The 18,420-nt window shown below is 44.5% G+C and overlaps 1 protein-coding gene across 1 annotated transcript in view; it reads right to left on the bottom strand.

Moving 5' to 3' along the window:
* LOC124612890 (glutamate receptor 1-like) overlaps window positions 1–17,985 on the bottom strand; it is a 398,257-nt gene extending 380,272 nt beyond the window's left edge. The window contains exon 1 of the mRNA XM_047141343.1: window positions 17,828–17,985. Coding sequence (XP_046997299.1) covers window positions 17,828–17,924 — 97 coding nt within the window. The 5' untranslated portion in view covers window positions 17,925–17,985. The remainder of the gene's footprint in view (window positions 1–17,827) is intronic.
* Between the last annotated feature and the right edge of the window lie 435 nt (window positions 17,986–18,420).

Genomic DNA, 18,420 nt, shown 5'->3' on the forward strand with positions numbered 1-18,420 from the left:
AAATAAGTTCTATTGGTTCTTGACCGGATATTTGACTTTAAACATTGTTGCAAGTTAACAGATTCTAAGTCTGACAAAGCATACTGCTAATGTAAAGTGAAAAGTTATATGGCAAAGACAAAGTTAAAAAGCAGATTATCTCTCAATAAACGGCTTTACATGTGAAATGTGGTGTAAACCTTTACTCTTCCTAGTACGCTGAGGTTCAACTTGAATGGAATTATCATGCGGTATACGTCGGTAAGGAATACTGGAATTTTTCTCAAGGTTAGCGTCTATGTTATTTTCCTCTGAGCCAGCTGGCGCATGCGGCTGCCTGCAGTGCGAGTCATTGTCTGTTCCTTAGTTGGCGCGCGTCGTTATTGGGATTAGGAGACCTAACTTCTACAAATTCACCTCGTCGAGAGTGTCCTGCTCTGTTTGAATCCCGCCAGTTCTGATGGAATTCAGGTCTGTCGTTTTGTCGGTAGTTTACATAGTTTCTTGTTGGTCGGTCATGTGGTGGAGAATTTCTCCTGGAATCGTAACTGCGCACTGAACTGTTGCATCTGAAGTTATTCTGTCTCCCTTGATAATAATTGTTTTTGTTCCCATATTGTCTGTTTCTATGGTAATCTCTGTCATATTCATTGCTACGGAAATGCGATCTTTCTCTGTAACTACACTCCTGGAAATTGAAATAAGAACACCGTGAATTCATTGTCCCAGGAAGGGGAAACTTTATTGACACATTCCTGGGGTCAGATACATCACAAGATCACACTGACAGAACCACAGGCACATAGACACAGGCAACAGAGCATGCACAATGTCGGCACTAGTACAGTGTATATCCACCTTTCGCAGCAATGCAGGCTGCTATTCTCCCATGGAGACGATCGTAGAGATGCTGGATGTAGTCCTGTGGAACGGCTTGCCATGCCATTTCCACCTGGCGCCTCAGTTGGACCAGCGTTCGTGCTGGACGTGCAGACCGCGTGAGACGACGCTTCATCCAGTCCCAAACATGCTCAATGGGGGACAGATCCGGAGATCTTGCTGGCCAGGGTAGTTGACTTACACCTTCTAGAGCACGTTGGGTGGCACGGGATACATGCGGACGTGCATTGTCCTGTTGGAAAAGCAAGTTCCCTTGCCGGTCTAGGAATGGTAGAACGATGGGTTCGATGACGGTTTGGATGTACCGTGCACTATTCAGTGTCCCCTCGACGATCACCAGTGGTGTACGGCCAGTGTAGGAGATCGCTCCCCACACCATGATGCCGGGTGTTGGCCCTGTGTGCCTCGGTCGTATGCAGTCCTGATTGTGGCGCTCACCTGCACGGCGCCAAACACGCATACGACCATCATTGGCACCAAGGCAGAAGCGACTCTCATCGCTGAAGACGACACGTCTCCATTCGTCCCTCCATTCACGCCTGTCGCGACACCACTGGAGGCGGGCTGCACGATGTCGGGGCGTGAGCGGAAGACGGCCTAACGGTGTGCGGGACCGTAGCCCAGCTTCATGGAGACGGTTGCGAATGGTCCTCGCCGATACCCCAGGAGCAACAGTGTCCCTAATTTGCTGGGAAGTAGCGGTGCGGTCCCCTACGGCACTGCGTAGGATCCTACGGTCTTGGCGTGCATCCGTGCGTCGCTGCGGTCCGGTCCCAGGTCGACGGGCACGTGCACCTTCCGCCGACCACTGGCGACAACATCGATGTACTGTGGAGACCTCACGCCCCACGTGTTGAGCAATTCGGCGGTACGTCCACCCGGCCTCCCGCATGCCCACTATACGCCCTCGCTCAAAGTCCGTCAACTGCACATACGGTTCACGTCCGTGCTGTCGCGGCATGCTACCAGTGTTAAAGACTGCGATGGAGCTCCGTATGCCACGGCAAACTGGCTGACACTGACGGCGGCGGTGCACAAATGCTGCGCAGCTAGCGCCATTCGACGGCCAACACCGCGGTTCCTGGTGTGTCCGCTGTGCCGTGCGTGTGATCATTGCTTGTACAGCCCTCTCGCAGTGTCCGGAGCAAGTATGGTGGGTCTGACACACCGGTGTCAATGTGTTCTTTTTTCCATTTCCAGGAGTGTACTATTACTCTGCCAGTGGTTGTCATATGGGTGGTGTCTGTTTTGGTCACGATTTGCGTTGTAAGAATAGACTTGTCGTGTCCAGTTATTGTTTCTGTCGTCACGGAATTGTGACGGATGTGACCTGTAGTGATTGTTTTCCTGTTTTCGCATCCCGCGACTGTCTGTGTCAATTTCTAATTCTTGTAAGAGTCCCTGAAAAGCTTCAATGTCGTCTTTGCAACGTCCTGCCAAAATAATATTTCTTAAATGTTCAGGCAATTTCATTAAGCAAATGCGGATGAGTTCTGAAGGGCTGTATGGGTTTTAAAGATATTGATTCTTATGCAACATGTCTTCAAAATATTTGACAAGACTGGAAAATTCAAATTGTTGAAAGTAGCTTGAGACTAATATGCTGAGAGGAAGGCATGGTAAAATTCTCCTTCACTGTGACAATCATGCATGACCGATTGCATTCTTACAGCTGGTTCATTCTCTAAATAGCCACACATAAATTCTAATCTGTGCTCTAATGACCAGTTGGGAGGAAAACAATGAGAGAGTTGATGGAGCCATGCTTGTGGATGAATGTCGTTGCCAGAATTCTTAAATGTTTTGAATTTACGTGTAGTAATGAACAGCTTGTAGTCAAAATCATCATGTCGGCGAGTCGCATGTCGGTCATTGTTACGTAGTTTCGGCGGTTCCATCTCAAAATTCGGTGTACCTTGCCAATTTCTTTCATAATTTCCGAAGTGCCCTGAGTTATTATTTTGTGGCTGTTCCGTATTTCTATGTCCCTCTTCCCGTATTGGAGCGCGAGTGGCCTCTGAAATACGTAATTCTTGTATTACCTGTGTCAGCTGATCTTGTACGTCCCGGATTTCTCTTTTGTGTTGCGTATTAATTTGATTCTGATTTTGTTTGAATTTCTTAATTTGTTCATACTCTTCTGTGCCAGTGATGGCTACAGGTCTTGTGTCATTCAGATCATCATCTACCTTTGTAGATAAGTGAGTGAACTGATCCAAAAGTTCGGCTACTTTCTCCGATAGTGTACTTATTTCCTCAGTGTGTTTTTCTGAACCAAGTTTCAGAGTATCTACTGTGTCCTTTAAGTTTTCCTGAGTTTTTGCAAGTTGCCTAACCGAATCGGTAGATGCAACTGAGTCAATTTTAGCTTGCAAGGTGTCGTGATTTACATGAACAATGGTTTGCAGTTCTTTTGTGGCTGCTTCGTGATTCTGTAATGCATTTTCATGCTGCAAAAAAAATAGGTTGAAAATGCTCCCAAATTTGTGTTTTTACGTCATTACAGACTTTTTGACATTTCGATTCAATGTTATGTAACTCAGTAGTTAAATCTTCACGTGTTTGTTCAAGTGTGGTGTCTAACTTTTGAAGCTTTTGCTGTGTTTGTCTCTGATTTTGTTCCATTGTGTCTAACTTTTGAAGCTTTTGCTGTGTTTGTCTCTGATTTTGTTCCATTGTGTCTAACTTTTGAAGCTTTTGCTGTGTTTGTCTCTGATTTTGTTCCATTTGTTGCATTAGCTGTAATAACAACGCATTAGTGCCTGGAATCTGTTCCTCTACGCTTTTCAGCAGTGCATTTGCACCGGCAACATTCACATTTTGACAAGCAGAAAATGTGTCTTGACTTATTTGAGAAAACGGTGAGGACGCAAAACCTGAATCTACAGTATTTGCAAAATTGTGTCCTGTCATTTCGGATTCCTGAGGCGAGCTGTTGCCGAGCGATCGATCGATAATGCTTCCCTGTTCACTAATTGTTTCACTGCCTACGCCATTGCTTGCTGCCCACTCCATTTCCCTATGCACAATTACCAAATTACTATGTTTAACATTAGTTAATTCATTACACGGTGGCGCTAACACACTGCTTTCGTCTTCACTGTCATTTCTCAGTTTACTTTGGAGCCTAGTATTACGTTTTTCACACGCCATAATTGTCACAATATTTCACACGATAACACAGAAAAGCACAATTTGAAGAGCAAAATAAGATAACATAGCAATGGAAATAATGTCTACTTAATGGCAAGCGCAGCTGCGAAATACTTGGTGCAAATCCACATGCATGTCACAACTATTTTACTGTACAACAATGAAAAACTACAATTACAAAGGAAATTCTCTCTATGATTACACACTAGCAATAAACAAAGGCTACACTAATTACACAAACTACAAGAAAAAAATCAGAAGATTCCAGTAAGGTATCCTGGCAGGGTCGCCATATGAAACGTCCCCTTTTGAAAAATTATACATGACTGTGCTTAAACTGACACACAATATTTTTTTTAGCGCAATGCAATCTGACTTTCAGAAATCCCAACAAAAGGGTGGCCCTGACTAACATTAACCTATACCTTTCACAAATCACTTACCTCACAAAAATCTTCATTACTCAAGCTACTGCAATACAGCGAGCACCACTACTGTCAGCTAAATAAAAGATTCAAACTATGGACGGCACTAACTACTGATAGGCATAGTTAGCAAATGAAAGATTTTGATAGAGAAGAAACAATGTATTTACCTTAATAGTGTTCAAAGATCATAATATACATAGCAGTTCATGACATCCAGTCTTACAAATTTCAAAACTCCGCCATTTCTCTCCCCACATCCACCACTGATGGCGGCTCACCTCCGACTGCGCAACGCTATGCGCTGTTAACAGCCAACTGCCCAACGCTACAATGGCAGACACCAATGCAAACTAGCCACAGACTGCACACAGCACAGCCAGTGATTTTCATGCAGAGCGCTACGTAACGTTGCCAATAAGAAAACATAAACATCCTACTTACAATACGTGTAATGCCTTAATTGACGAAAGGTCACGTTTCATTTGATTGCATCTATTGTATTATTTCAGTATGCCAGGAAAGATGTGTCGATTTGTGCGAAAAGTGGTGTAAAATTACGTGGTATGCCAGTTTGGTTGGTGCAAAATTACGTGGTATGCCAGTTCGATTGTGTGGCTTGAACGAATCTAACTACAGACGCAGTGACAAAGATTCACGAAATTGCGATATAAAATACTTATTGTGTAAAGTCGAGTTTTTTCAGGAAACACACCAATATAGATAAACTTAAAAATCCAAATCCGAATCTAAATATAAAATTTTATCCAAACTGTTAAAGCCGTTCCCAAGAAACACGAAATTTGCGTTTTTATTTAAAAAATTCTTTTGTGTAAATTCGCGTGCTGTAAGAAAAGACACCTATATACAGATAAACATAAAAACCAAAACCTTAACTAAATTCAGTAAGTACTAACAGAGATTTACGAGATGACGTTATAAAAATACGTGAAATAGCGTTTTTATAATATAAAATTGCGTTTTTAAGAAAGAATGGAACTATGTAGGTGAACTCAAAAAGCAAAAACCAGTCTAAATACAAAATTTCATCCAAATCGTTAGGGCCGTTTTCGAGATACGCGAAATGTAATACATAATCCAAGTGCTATTACTCGTGTGTAAAGAAGGTGTGCGTGTTTTGCATTGTATCTGAAACAAACAAGAGGTACATATTTATTCATCATATTTAGATTTCTTGATTTTAATCGTGTGTATTGGGAGCTGTGTACTCGGTGTATATCATTCCTGTCATCACTAGTTCGTGTATTACTCGCGCAAACGAAGCTGACGTCGGCGAGGTGGCTGATGGTAGCGATAGTAAACGGGAAATGCCTTTACGCTCGTTCCCGTCAGCCACCGCCAAGTGTCAGCTTGGTGTTCACGAGTAATATTAAGGCCCACGAACTTCGTTTGTGCGTTCCGGGCTTCCTTTGTTCAAACGCATCCTCCACTTGACTGCCATCTGGCGGTGGTATTCATTCGGCACGTCTCGGCATGATTCGGAAGTTGCCTTCGAAGCATAGCGTACTAAGAATCGATGAATTGTTGGAACTTGGAATCGTCACGACTCGAAAACAAGCAATCGTTCTTACGATTCTTTTGAACGACGATTCGTCCGTATCACGATTCGATTCTTACGATTCTTTATTTAGAGTAGTTAAAATGAACGACTCATTCACGAATCGCCACAACTCTAGCTTTACGCTGTTTGTTTGACGAAATGACATACACGCTGTCTTTTGACAAGTTGTTACGTGAGTGAACGGGATGGCTGTGGAGGAGAGAGACCGCGCTCTGTTAGTGAAGCTGTTTTATGTGAAAGGCAACAATTACAGGGCTACATTGAGAGTATCATCGACTGAAAAGTCGGTGGCGAGGCACGATGTTATTTATGGTTTAAGGAAGATGATAATGTACTTCGGAAATATCGGGGAAACTTGGTGTGGCACCTGGAAGAGGAAGACATCCTATGTCGTTGGCAGTTACTGGAGCTGTGGTGGTGTTACAGCTGACGACGTAGCACGTGCTAGGGGTAGTGCTAGTACTCGCGTAGTGTCACGAGAGTTGTCCACCCCACGGTAAACAGTACGAAAAATTTTGATGTCTAAATTGCAGTAGTATTCGTATAAGATTCAGACGGTACAGCGACTGAAACGTCATAATTTGCAGAAATGTTCTGAATTTGCTCTTCGGTTTCTGACACGGATCGAAGTTAATGACATGTGGTCTTGCAATTTTCTATGGAGTGACGAGGGACAGTACAGGATGCAGGGAATACATAGAACTGCCCAGTTTGGGATACTCTTAAACTGTGTGTTGCGCGCCAAGAGTCACTACACTCGCTGCATATGACTCTGTGGTGTGGATTTACAAGCACCTTTATTCTCATTTCGTTGTTCTTTGAAGGGACTACCCCCAGAGAGCCTGTCAGGTGTACCGCGACGTATTCACGTTATCAAGACCTCCTAGAGTACAGCATGTGGCTCCTGCTTTGGAAGAGCGCTACTGTGTGGAAACCACTGTTTTCATGCAGGATGGCTACTAATGAAATTATTCTGATATCATCCACTAGATTACTTCTACATTTTAAAGCAGTAATGTACTTACCATAGTTGTGTGGGTGATCCCTGAAATTACCTTTACACTAGTCGAATATGTTCTGTTAAGTATTGAGTTCTATTTGCAATGAAGTCTTGAATTCAGTCAGAAATCTGACCTAAATTATCCTAAGGGCAAACACACACACCCATGCCGGAGGGAGGACTCGAACCTCCGCCGGGACCAGCCGCACAGGCCATGACTGCAGTAAGGCATAATTTACTATGCTTTTGAGTTTCGCCCTCAGGTGCTCCACATCTGCTTCTTCAGAGCTGAATATTTTATGATGACAACTGAAATTCTCTGCAATTTGTCTCCTGTCACTTTTGAGTTCTGTTAAAGATGATCAGTGGCTAAGCCAGCTTGATGTTTATGAGACTCCATGTTCCTGTGGTAAAGCATACACCACTCAAACTGTTCGTACCGTTGAGGACAGGTGTCTTCCCAGTCGAACAGTTAGCGAAAACATTGCCTAAATGTTCTTTGATATCATTCGCTAGGTGTTGTGAGGCCTCCCGTGACTTCAATTTCGTGCATGAAAACGAAGCGTTTGGTGTTCGAGACACCACTGGACAATACAAAAGAGCTGTTTGCCTGTTTGACAGTATAAATGGACGTTATTCTCAGCACCCAACATTACTAAAACAGTATTCGCCATGCGGTAGTTAGAACACCGTGTCTATATATCACTGGCATCAAAACAGTCATGGACCACTAGCGAGTCGACGGTACATCTGTAACATTTTTATCATCTCTAAACACTGTAAAATTTTTTATAATGCCCTGTATATGTGGATGTAGTTTTATCATTAGGAAAAGGGCCGGCCGCTGTGGCCGTGCGGTTCTAGGCGCTTCAGTCCGGAACCGCGCGACCGCTACGGTCGCAGGTTCGAATCCTGCCTCGGGCATCGATGTGTGTGATGTGCTTAGGTTAGTTATGTTTAAGTAGTTCTAAGTTCTAGGGGACTGATGACCTAAGATGTTAAGTCCCATAGTGCTCAGAGCCATTTGAACCATTAGGAAAAAGTTGTGATAAGGTCTTGTGGGACCAAACTGCTGAGGTCATCGGTCCCTAAGCCTACACACTACTTAATCTAACTTAAACTACCTTATGCTATGGACAACACACACAACCATGCCCGAGGGACTCGAACCGCACGGACCGGGACAAGTCGTCCCAGGCCGCAAGGCTACCCCTCGCGGCTATTATTTAGGACATGTGAAGAGTATCAGTCGTATCTCTAAAGAGAATTACGTTTTTCTTATACCGTAACTGCACATCAGATTTATAATTCTGCGAAGACTATCATTCCAAAACATTAAAATTTATCGGTTCGTTGTCAGGATTCCAGCAAAAGGCATTATCCAGATTTATCATTCGTGAATAGAAACTTTATAAAAGGCACGCATCATCAAATGACTGTTTTATATTGGGCTCAAGGATGATTCGAAATATGAATAAAAGTGAATGAGAATGTGGTCATTAGAGGCTTCATACTCGTAAAACAGATCTATCCACAGTACCGTCCGAACGAGCAGCCAAGACTTCCCTCTACCTCCGCCCATTTGGACTATGGGAGTGGGAGTGTTTATTGATAGATGATGCGTCAAGCTGTGATAGCTGGGTCGTAGAATTACGAGGATGTATACTGTGACTCATAGTGGCTCCAATATCACGTTATGCAGGACAGTGGTGTCATAAATTGAAGACAGCAGCTTCTGTTTAATTACTAATGAAATAGCTATTACATACAACAGCGCTCGCATATCACTAGTTTCGCTATATTGAGTGATGGTGAGTAAGTACGCTGATGTGCTTGCAATAACGTCAGCTGCACTCATGTATCTGTCTGTTTGGCTCAGCAGAGTTCGCGGTGTGACTGACACAAGTTACGCTATGGCGGCACATGCGGTGTCGCTGCCGAGCGTGAATCTATTCATCTACTACTGAAGTAAGCTGTACATTATACAACGTGTACATTATGCAACAAATTTAACAATTTTTGACTTGATTTATCCCCGCAGATGTACTAAAAAGATGTTTCATTCCTCACCTCGCCCTCTTACGTTCTTCCTCAGGGTCCAGCCTATCACCATACATACCAGATTTCATTGAAATTTTTTCAGCGTCTTTGACGCGAAAACGTAACAGACACACTTACTTTCGCATTCATGATGTTATTATGGAAGTATGGGTTAAACGTTTTGAGGATTGTATAAACATTATACTCACTACGTTGAATCGTGTTATGTAGAACATATCAATCAATAAAAGGATTTCCGCAAACACAATGAAGTTCAAACGTCAAAGAGTAAATAGCTTTTTCAATTACTAAACTTCTTTCCCTAATTTGAGTTATATCCTTCAGCTAAATAAATATCTTGTACTACACACTTCATGAAGTAGCCTACGTCCTTCCTCAGCGTTCAAGCAATCTCCGTAATAGATTTCATCAAAATTGGTTCAGCTGTTTAGTCGTGAAGTGGTAACAGGTAAACACACTTGCACATTTGTAATGTTAGTATGGATATTCTACGGAACTACACTCCTGGAAATTGAAATAAGAACACCGTGAATTCATTGTCCCAGGAAGGGGAAACTTTATTGACACATTCCTGGGGTCAGATACATCACATGATCACACTGACAGAACCACAGGCACATAGACACAGGCAACAGAGCATGCACAATGTCGGCACTAGTACAGTGTATATCCACCTTTCGCAGCAATGCAGGCTGCTATTCTCCCATGGAGACGATCGTAGAGATGCTGGATGTAGTCCTGTAGAACGGCTTGCCATGCCATTTCCACCTGGCGCCTCAGTTGGACCAGCGTTCGTGCTGGACGTGCAGACCGCGTGAGACGGCGCTTCATCCAGTCCCAAACATGCTCAATGGGGGACAGATCCGGAGATCTTGCTGGCCAGGGTAGTTGACTTACACCTTCTAGAGCACGTTGGGTGGCACGGGATACAAGCGGACGTGCATTGTCCTGTTGGAACAGCAAGTTCCCTTGCCGGTCTAGGAATGGTAGAAGGATGGGTTCGATGACGGTTCGGATGTACCGTGCACTATTCAGTGTCCCCTCGACGATCACCAGTGGTGTACGGCCAGTGTAGGAGATCGCTCCCCACACCATGATGCCGGGTGTTGGCCCTGTGTGCCTCGGTCGTATGCAGTCCTGATTGTGGCGCTCACCTGCACGGCGCCAAACACGCATACGACCATCATTGGCACCAAGGCAGAAGCGACTCTCATCGCTGAAGACGACACGTCTCCATTCGTCCCTCCATTCACACCTGTCGCGACACCACTGGAGGCGGGCTGCACGATGTTGGGGCGTGAGCGGAAGACGGCCTAACGGTGTGCGGGACCGTAGCCCAGCTTCATGGAGACGGTTGCGAATGGTCCTCGCCGATACCCCAGGAGCAACAGTGTCCCTAATTTGCTGGGAAGTGGCGGTGCGATCCCCTACGGCACTGCGTAGGATCCTACGGTCTTGGCGTGCATCCGTGCGTCGCTGCGGTCCGGTCCCAGGTCGACGGGCACGTGCACCTTCCGCCGACCACTGGCGACAACATCGATGTACTGTGGAGACCTCACGCCCCACGTGTTGAGCAATTCGGCGGTACGTCCACCCGGGCTCCCGCATGCCCACTATACGCCCTCGCTCAAAGTCCGTAAACTGCACATACGGTTCACGTCCACGCTGTCGCGGCATGCTACCAGTGTTAAAGACTGCGATGGAGCTCCGTATGCCACGGCAAACTGGCTGACACTGACGGCGGCGGTGCACAAATGCTGCGCAGCTAGCGCCATTCGACGGCCAACACCGCGGTTCCTGGTGTGTCCGCTGTGCCGTGCGTGTGATCATTGCTTGTGCAGCCCTCTCGCAGTGTCCGGAGCAAGTATGGTGGGTCTGACACACCGGTGTCAATGTGTTCTTTTTTCCATTTCCAGGAGTGTAATTGATGTTTTGGAAAGCGAAGTTAGCTCATAGTAAAATATCTAAAATACTGACCAACGTGTTTAAGAAATGGCTCTGAGCACTATGGGACATCAGTCCCCTAGAACTTAGAACTACTTAAGCCAAACTAACCTAAGGACATCAAACACATCCATGCCCGAGTCAGGATTCGAACCTGCGACCGTTGCGGTAGCGCGGTTCCAGACTGAAGTTCCTAGAACCGCTAAGCCACAACGGCCGACCGTGTTTAACATTTAAAGAAAGAAATGGAATGAATGTATGTGTGAAATGACGTTCAGATCAAGGCATTCTGTCTTACAGGCATCTCGACGTGTTGTCCTACTCTGTCTCGTGATTTATTAGTTAATACCTCTCCAAATGGGATTTGTTGAAGTGGTCTAGTATTTTAGGGCACAAATATTTCATGGAACCATCAGCATCACCAAAAAGGTGGCTACCTTGTCAACCAGCATTAAGAAAGAGGGCCTGTCGTTAGTGTTACTCGCTACTTCCATTGTGTCATAAATCACATGCATCTGAAACTGGCGGACGCATGGACCACTGTTCATCCTGCCATTCTCTGTTTCCCACTGCCTAGCCCGCTTTCCGTATCAGCTCCACACAGCGGCCCTGGTCTGAAGTGTTTTAGGGAATCAAAGGGAACCTGGATCTGGATTTCTGGGTGAAGGAAAGAACCCCGAGTCCTAAACCACCCCGCCACCTCACATACTGACCCAAAACATGGCACACGTTTCTTCAGCGTAGCACAAGTCACTGCCATTAATGTCGCATTATAGTTATCAAATCTCTGCATGTAATTACAAATGACAAAGAGGAACTTGACTTCTCACGTTGGATTTGTAGGAGGACATTAGCAGTTGAACATTTCTCAATCTTTAACTGTGTTCTAGGGGTTTAAAGTTTCAACTTACTCGATCACTTCAGTTCTAGAGAACGAAGAGTTTCTTTCCGCTCTTGGACGGAGGACAAAAATGGTGGAGATTCTATACACACTAGGGGGAGCTACGTGCAAAATTTTTTCGAGGAGTCGAAGAAAAGATTGCGGTCTCGTATGGATTCAATTGGGACCTATGCAGAAGGCGACCACCAATAACTCAAAATATTTGCTGAATGTACAAACTCGTTTTATACCCAATGCAAATTCAAATTTGTGTTAAAATGATCGCCATGTGTCATTGACATAGCGATCTGAACGTTTCATCTGATAGGAAGGAATTTATGCCAGGTGTCAGGTAATTAACAGTGAAAACTGACTTCGATAAAAGCAGACGATACTATGCGCATGAGAAGGAAGGTGAAGTACCCAGAAGACATGGACAGATGCCAATGAAGCTTCGTACTCGCAAGCACCATCTGTGGGTACGTAAATAATCAGAGTTTCAGTTTGCTGTGACCGGTAGAACAGCAAGGAGAGTTCATTAGGTTTCTCATGTTTAGTGTTGTTATCACGGCTGCTTGGGTAAGTGAGAGGCGCGAACAGTGTCAGATGTTGAGTGATCACTGGGAAGAACACTGATGTGCCTCGTTCTCGTGTGAGGCAGCCTTATTAGCACTTGACAGAAGTTTCAAAGCGGCCTCATTGTGGGTCTTCATTTGGCCGGCTGGTCGAATCGTACAATATCTAAATTTGTGGGTCTTTAGGATGTGATAGTGGCCCAGTATTGGACTGTATGGGAGCGTGGGGGAAGACATTACTTTCGTCTAGGTTGCAGTCGGCCACGTCTGACTACTAATAGGAATGATCGCCGTATTGTGCTCCAGTCACGTCGTAACCCTTTCACAACTGCTCCTGCAGTTGGAAGGAAGGAGTAAGGAAGATAAGAGTAAAACGTCCTATCGACAGCGCGCGGAGACTAGCAGCACCCGGAGTACAAATTACTGTCCCACACAAAAGCAGCAGCAAAGAAAGGGACTGGGAAGCACAGATGGTTTATAAATGGCGTCACATTGTGTCCAGCGGTGAATCGCCGTCCTGTATTACCCCGGATTATCATTGTCGGTGAGTATGACAGGAACCTCGGAAGAGATCCCCTCCTTTCCATGGTTTGGAAAAGCACAATGCTGTTACTTCTGGCAACCTGACGTGGTGATGCATCGATAAGACTTCACGTCACGGCTGGTAGTCATTCAGGAATGTCTGACAACACAACGGCACTTCACCGACAGCCTTCGTCCTCATGTGCTTCCTCTCATATGACAGTACTGGTGCCATTTTTCAACACGACAATGCTCGTCCGCATATGGCATGCAACGCCTTACTGATAAGTGGGGATATACTGCTAAACTCTTTGTAAACGTGACTCGATTTAGTACTCACTGAAACAACATGACATACCCTCCAAACCCAGGAAGTTTCATCTCATTTCCTCCTCCACTTCTATGTGCCTCTCTTTCTTTTGTCAGGAAGTGTAGAAGTAGAAACCTTTGATTAAACGTGGGCCCATAAGCGAGCTAACTGCGAATTTGTGGTCACAATCTGCCACTTACTTCATTATAAAGTATTGTCCCATTTACTACAAATGACCCGAAATTTTAACTTTCAGCTTAAGTCATCACATAACTGGGCACCAATTTCTCCCACAGCCCAACTTAACAAGAAATACAACTTCTGAACGTTACGTGCTACAATTTACTCTACGCTCTGTTAAGTGTCATTCCACGTGTCGCCCTCGCATATGGATGCAATACTGTAATGGTTTCTGCTGCCAGTAAAAGAATTTTGTCAAACACCCTCGTAACGGTTCGTAAATATTGACTTGCTGCTCCATTTATACATATTAACGGGAGTGCTGAACATTTTATTTTTGAGATGACTCCAGACAGAAAAATCGAAAGGATCAAGAAGATCTTGCAGGTCAAGATAGCGACGCTACTCGGCCTATTCACGCCATACCGATTTAAAGTGGAACATATCGGCGCTTCAGACGTCACCTTGTTGAGCAGCAAAATACGCCAGTGCCGGATCATACATCTACCTTATTCCTAAACCACGTGCAAAGGATGAAATTTGAGCCGAAGTAGATGGGGACTTATTCGCAGAATTTACATTTAAAAATGGTTCAAATGGCTCTGAGCACTATGGGACTTCTGAGGTCATCAGCCCCTAGAACTTAGAACTACTTAAACCTAACTAACCTAAGGACATCATACACATCCATGTCCGAGGCAGGATTCGAACCTGCTACCGTAGCGCCTAGAAACGCACGGCCACCCCGGCCGGCTACATTTAAAATACATTGATTCTATCTAAAACACTATTTCAAACGGAAGTCATTAGCAGCTCATAGCCACAGATTGGCAATTATATCGCAATCTACTCGTTGCGGAACGTTGTTTGCGAGAATCTTTTGACGTTCGTTATCGTATTCACTAAGGTGACAGAAGTCATGGTTGGTTGGTTGAATTGGGGGAGGGTCCAAACAGCGAAGTCATCGGCCCCATCGGATTAGGGAAGGATAGGGAAGGATGTCGGTCGTGCCGTTTCGAAGGAACCATCCCGGCATTTGCCTGAAGCGATTTAGGGAAATCACGGAAAATTTAAATCAGAATGGATGGATGCCGGTTTGAACCCTCTTCCTCCCTCAGTGACAGAAGTCATGGGATAGCAATGTGCACAAATACAGACGGCGGAAGTATCGCTTACACAAGGTATAAATGGTCAGTGATTTGGCGGAGCTGTCATTTGTACTCAGGTGGTTCATGTGAAAAGGTTTTCCACGTAATCATAGCCACGCGACAGGTATTAACTGACTTTGAACGCGAAATGTAGTTGGTGCTAGACGCATGCGACATTCCATTTGGAAATCGTCAGAGAATTCAGTATTCCGAGATCCACAGAGTAAAGAGTGTGCCGGAAATACCAAATTTGGGGAATTACCCCTCACCATGGACAACGCAGAGACAGAAAGCTTTAATTTAACGACTGAGAGCAGCGGTGTTTGCACAGAGTTGTCAGTGCTAACAGACAAGTAACACTGCTTTGAACAAAATCATAAACACCACGTGAATTAACCGCAGAAATCAATGTGAGACGTACGATGAACGTATGCGTTAGGACAGTGCGGCGAAATTTGGCGTTAATGGGCTGTGGCAGTAGGCGATCGACGCGAGTGCCTTTGCTAACAGCGCGACATTACCTTTAGCTCCTCTCCTGGACTCGTGACCGCATCGAACGTACCTTAGACAATTACTGTGACCTGGTCTCATTTTCAGCTGGTAAGGGCTGATGGTAGGGTTCGAGTGTGGCGCAGATCTCACGGAGCCATAGATCCAAGTTGTCAATAAGGCACTATATAGGCTTCTGGTTACTCCACAATGGTGTTGGCTGTGTTTACATGGAATCAACTGGGCCCTCTGGTTCAACTGACCGATCATTGACTGGAAATGGTTACGTTCGGCTACTTGGAGACCGAGTTCAGTTCTTCATGGACTTCGTGGTTCCAAACAACGATGTAATTTTTTAATGGACGGCAAGGCGCCATGTCACAGGACCATAATTGATCGTGCTTGGTTTAAAGAATAGTTAGAACAAATGTGACTATGTAGCGATTCGAGCGTATGATTTCGTCGCCCAGATCGTCCGACATAAATTCCATGGCACATTTATGGGCCATAATTGAGAGGTCGGTTCGTGCACAAGATCCTGCACAGGCAACAATTTCTCAGTTAGGATGGCTATAGAAACAGCATGGCTCAATGTTTCTGCATGGGACTGCCAACGAATTGTTGAGTCCATGCGACGACCAGTTGCTACACTATGCTGGGCAAAAGGAGGTCCGACACGTTATTAGGAGGTATCCGATGAGTTCTGTTACCTCAGTGTATATTACCTAATGATAGTTACAGTTATTAATCATGATCTACATAAAGTGCGGGTTGCTTAAAGCTCACTTATCACTTCTCACGCTCCGCAGTTTATAGTCTTTCGAGTTTTCTTTCAGAGTTATAGAGCCCATATCGTTCTTTGCGCATATCATCTAACTCTTAGGCGGCTACGACTCTTGTTTTCCTCTGGGGTTCACCTGCATAACTCCTTTGATACTATTTTGTATTTGTTCTAAAAGGCCGTGCAGCTTCTATAATGTTCCTTTCGGTTTCCATAATTATCCCAAATCTTCATTTATGATGTGATTTAGTCGTGAAACTCTAGCACTTTTGCCTCCAGGACAGCCATTTTCATTGATTGCAATTGCTCTCTCTCTCTTCTTGATTTTTTCAAACTTCTAATACATATGATTTCTAGTATTTTCTATATGATCATTTTAGTTTTATTTGTGATCTTATTACTCCAAAAGTTTGAGTTCAACTGTCGAATAAGTTTACTACCTTGACATTTTTTTAATTTTAAAATGTTTTGCGTTCTTTCTTTTATCAGGTATAGTTATAAGTAGATGTTAAAAAAATAAGACTAAATTTCACAGGCTCAGAGTGTTGGTTTTCGTCACCACCCACAATCATATACTCTAATTTTACATGTGTTTATTTTGAAGCCTTATAGGTCATATTCTGAAAAGGCTTTCCTCGGCTTATAGCTACAGGTATTCTCGGAAGTTATCGCGTGGGAATCATCGAATAGGGGAGAATCTTCCACTGGCCTTCCCGTAGGGTTACATTTACTTCTCTGTATCTTTAAAACCTCTTCCTGATACATTTCAAGGTCGAAATGCAGTCGCGTACGTTACGGCCCGAATTTACTGAAAAAAGCAGTTCCATTTCTTGCTTGCCAGGTTTATTATGCGAATGACCTTCTTAGATTGTAACTAGTGGTGGTAAATGACGCAGCACTTTCTTCGTAATATTTTAGTACTTTTCCTTAACCCTTCAAACACACCGAATCACGTAGGATGGATTAAGGTTTTCTATTTTCCGTTTATCTACTTTTTACACTCTCTTTGTGGTTAACAGTTCTTCAGACTTCTAGAAAATATTAGCGCCATAATTTAAGAACATATCCAATAACCACGACTTACGTTTCTTCTAGTCTATCTGCAATAATGTTCGAGTGCCTCTCAGGACAATTAAGACCGCTATAGACTGTAAACCAATCTTGAAAATAAAGTAAAAGACGTTATATCTCACATAACCTTCTAGGCTACAGTAGAATATTAAAAACTGTGTGTGTGTGTGTGTGTGTGTGTGTGTGTGTGTGTGTGTGTGTGTGTAATTCATAACAAAGTTAAATGTAATTAAGTATTAGAAGAATACAACTGAAAACAATCCATCTAATCAGTGAGCATGTAGCCACTACATATTTACTACGAAAATATATTAGTTTCGTGAATTAACTGACACATTACACAATTAAGCGCACTCCAGCACACATGTTGACAAAATACAAGACCAGTTAACAAACTGGAGATTCAGCAGAAAGCGCCTGGAAAAATTCTTGGAAAATATCAGTTTTCGAATTTCGTGGTTTAGCGCTGCATGCTTGAAGTGTCAGCTACAGTTTTAGAAGTTAAATGTGACGTACAGAATCTGCTTGCTAAGGTAGTACACGGCACTCGCGGACTCTCTCTCTCTCTCTCTCTCTCTCTCTCTCTCTCTCTCTCTTTCTCTCTCACACACACACACAAACTTACTAACAATCATATTAATTCCGTTACCTGTTATACAGGACGAGCAAACTTTACTATTTCAAGGTCATACTGATTAATTTTCAGTTTTGTAATAAATCTGAATCTAATTTGAGTTCAAATGGCTCAGGTAATCACGCAGGTCAAGAACAAAGAGATACTGCAGGTCATCGCACTGCACCTGCGTGCCGGTAAATCTTTCACTCACCAATAGGTATCTTCTCGGCAGGGGCGTGTCCGGAGAGCAGCGTCACACACACCAGTGTGGCCGTCAGGCTGGAAGTCCTCAGCCGCACGCCCCTCATGGCTGCGCACCCCCCTGGGCTTCCGCGTACGCAGCGAGGTTGCGGACGTGCAGGCCGGAGCACGCACCGAGCTCGCAGCACAGCGCCGTGTGACGTCACGGCCGGGAGCGCAGCATCCACGCGCCCGCAGCACTCTGCGCCCGGCGCTGGACCAGCCGGCGAGGCCGGCCGCTCGCAGCCGAGCGCAGCCGACGGCGGCCGAGCGGACACGACAGGTGCCGTCTACGCACGATATCTCGTGCACAGAGCCATAATTTTGATTTTACCTGTCGCTTTATGAGAGTTATCGTTCTGGCAACAGCTAGGGCAGCGCTTGCGTAAAGTGTCGTTTCTTGTGGCTCCCGTGCGACAGAAGATTAATTCGTATCGCAAATCTGAATGAGCGGTATAAAATACGAACGTTTGAAGGATATATCTCGCCATCCTCACTCTCTCTTCCATTATCCTCATGGATTTACGTATTCAGAGATTTTATTTCCCTATTCATTTATTCAGA

The sequence above is a fragment of the Schistocerca americana genome, chromosome 4 (genome assembly GCF_021461395.2).
Source record: "Schistocerca americana isolate TAMUIC-IGC-003095 chromosome 4, iqSchAmer2.1, whole genome shotgun sequence".
NCBI lineage: Eukaryota > Metazoa > Arthropoda > Insecta > Orthoptera > Acrididae > Schistocerca > Schistocerca americana.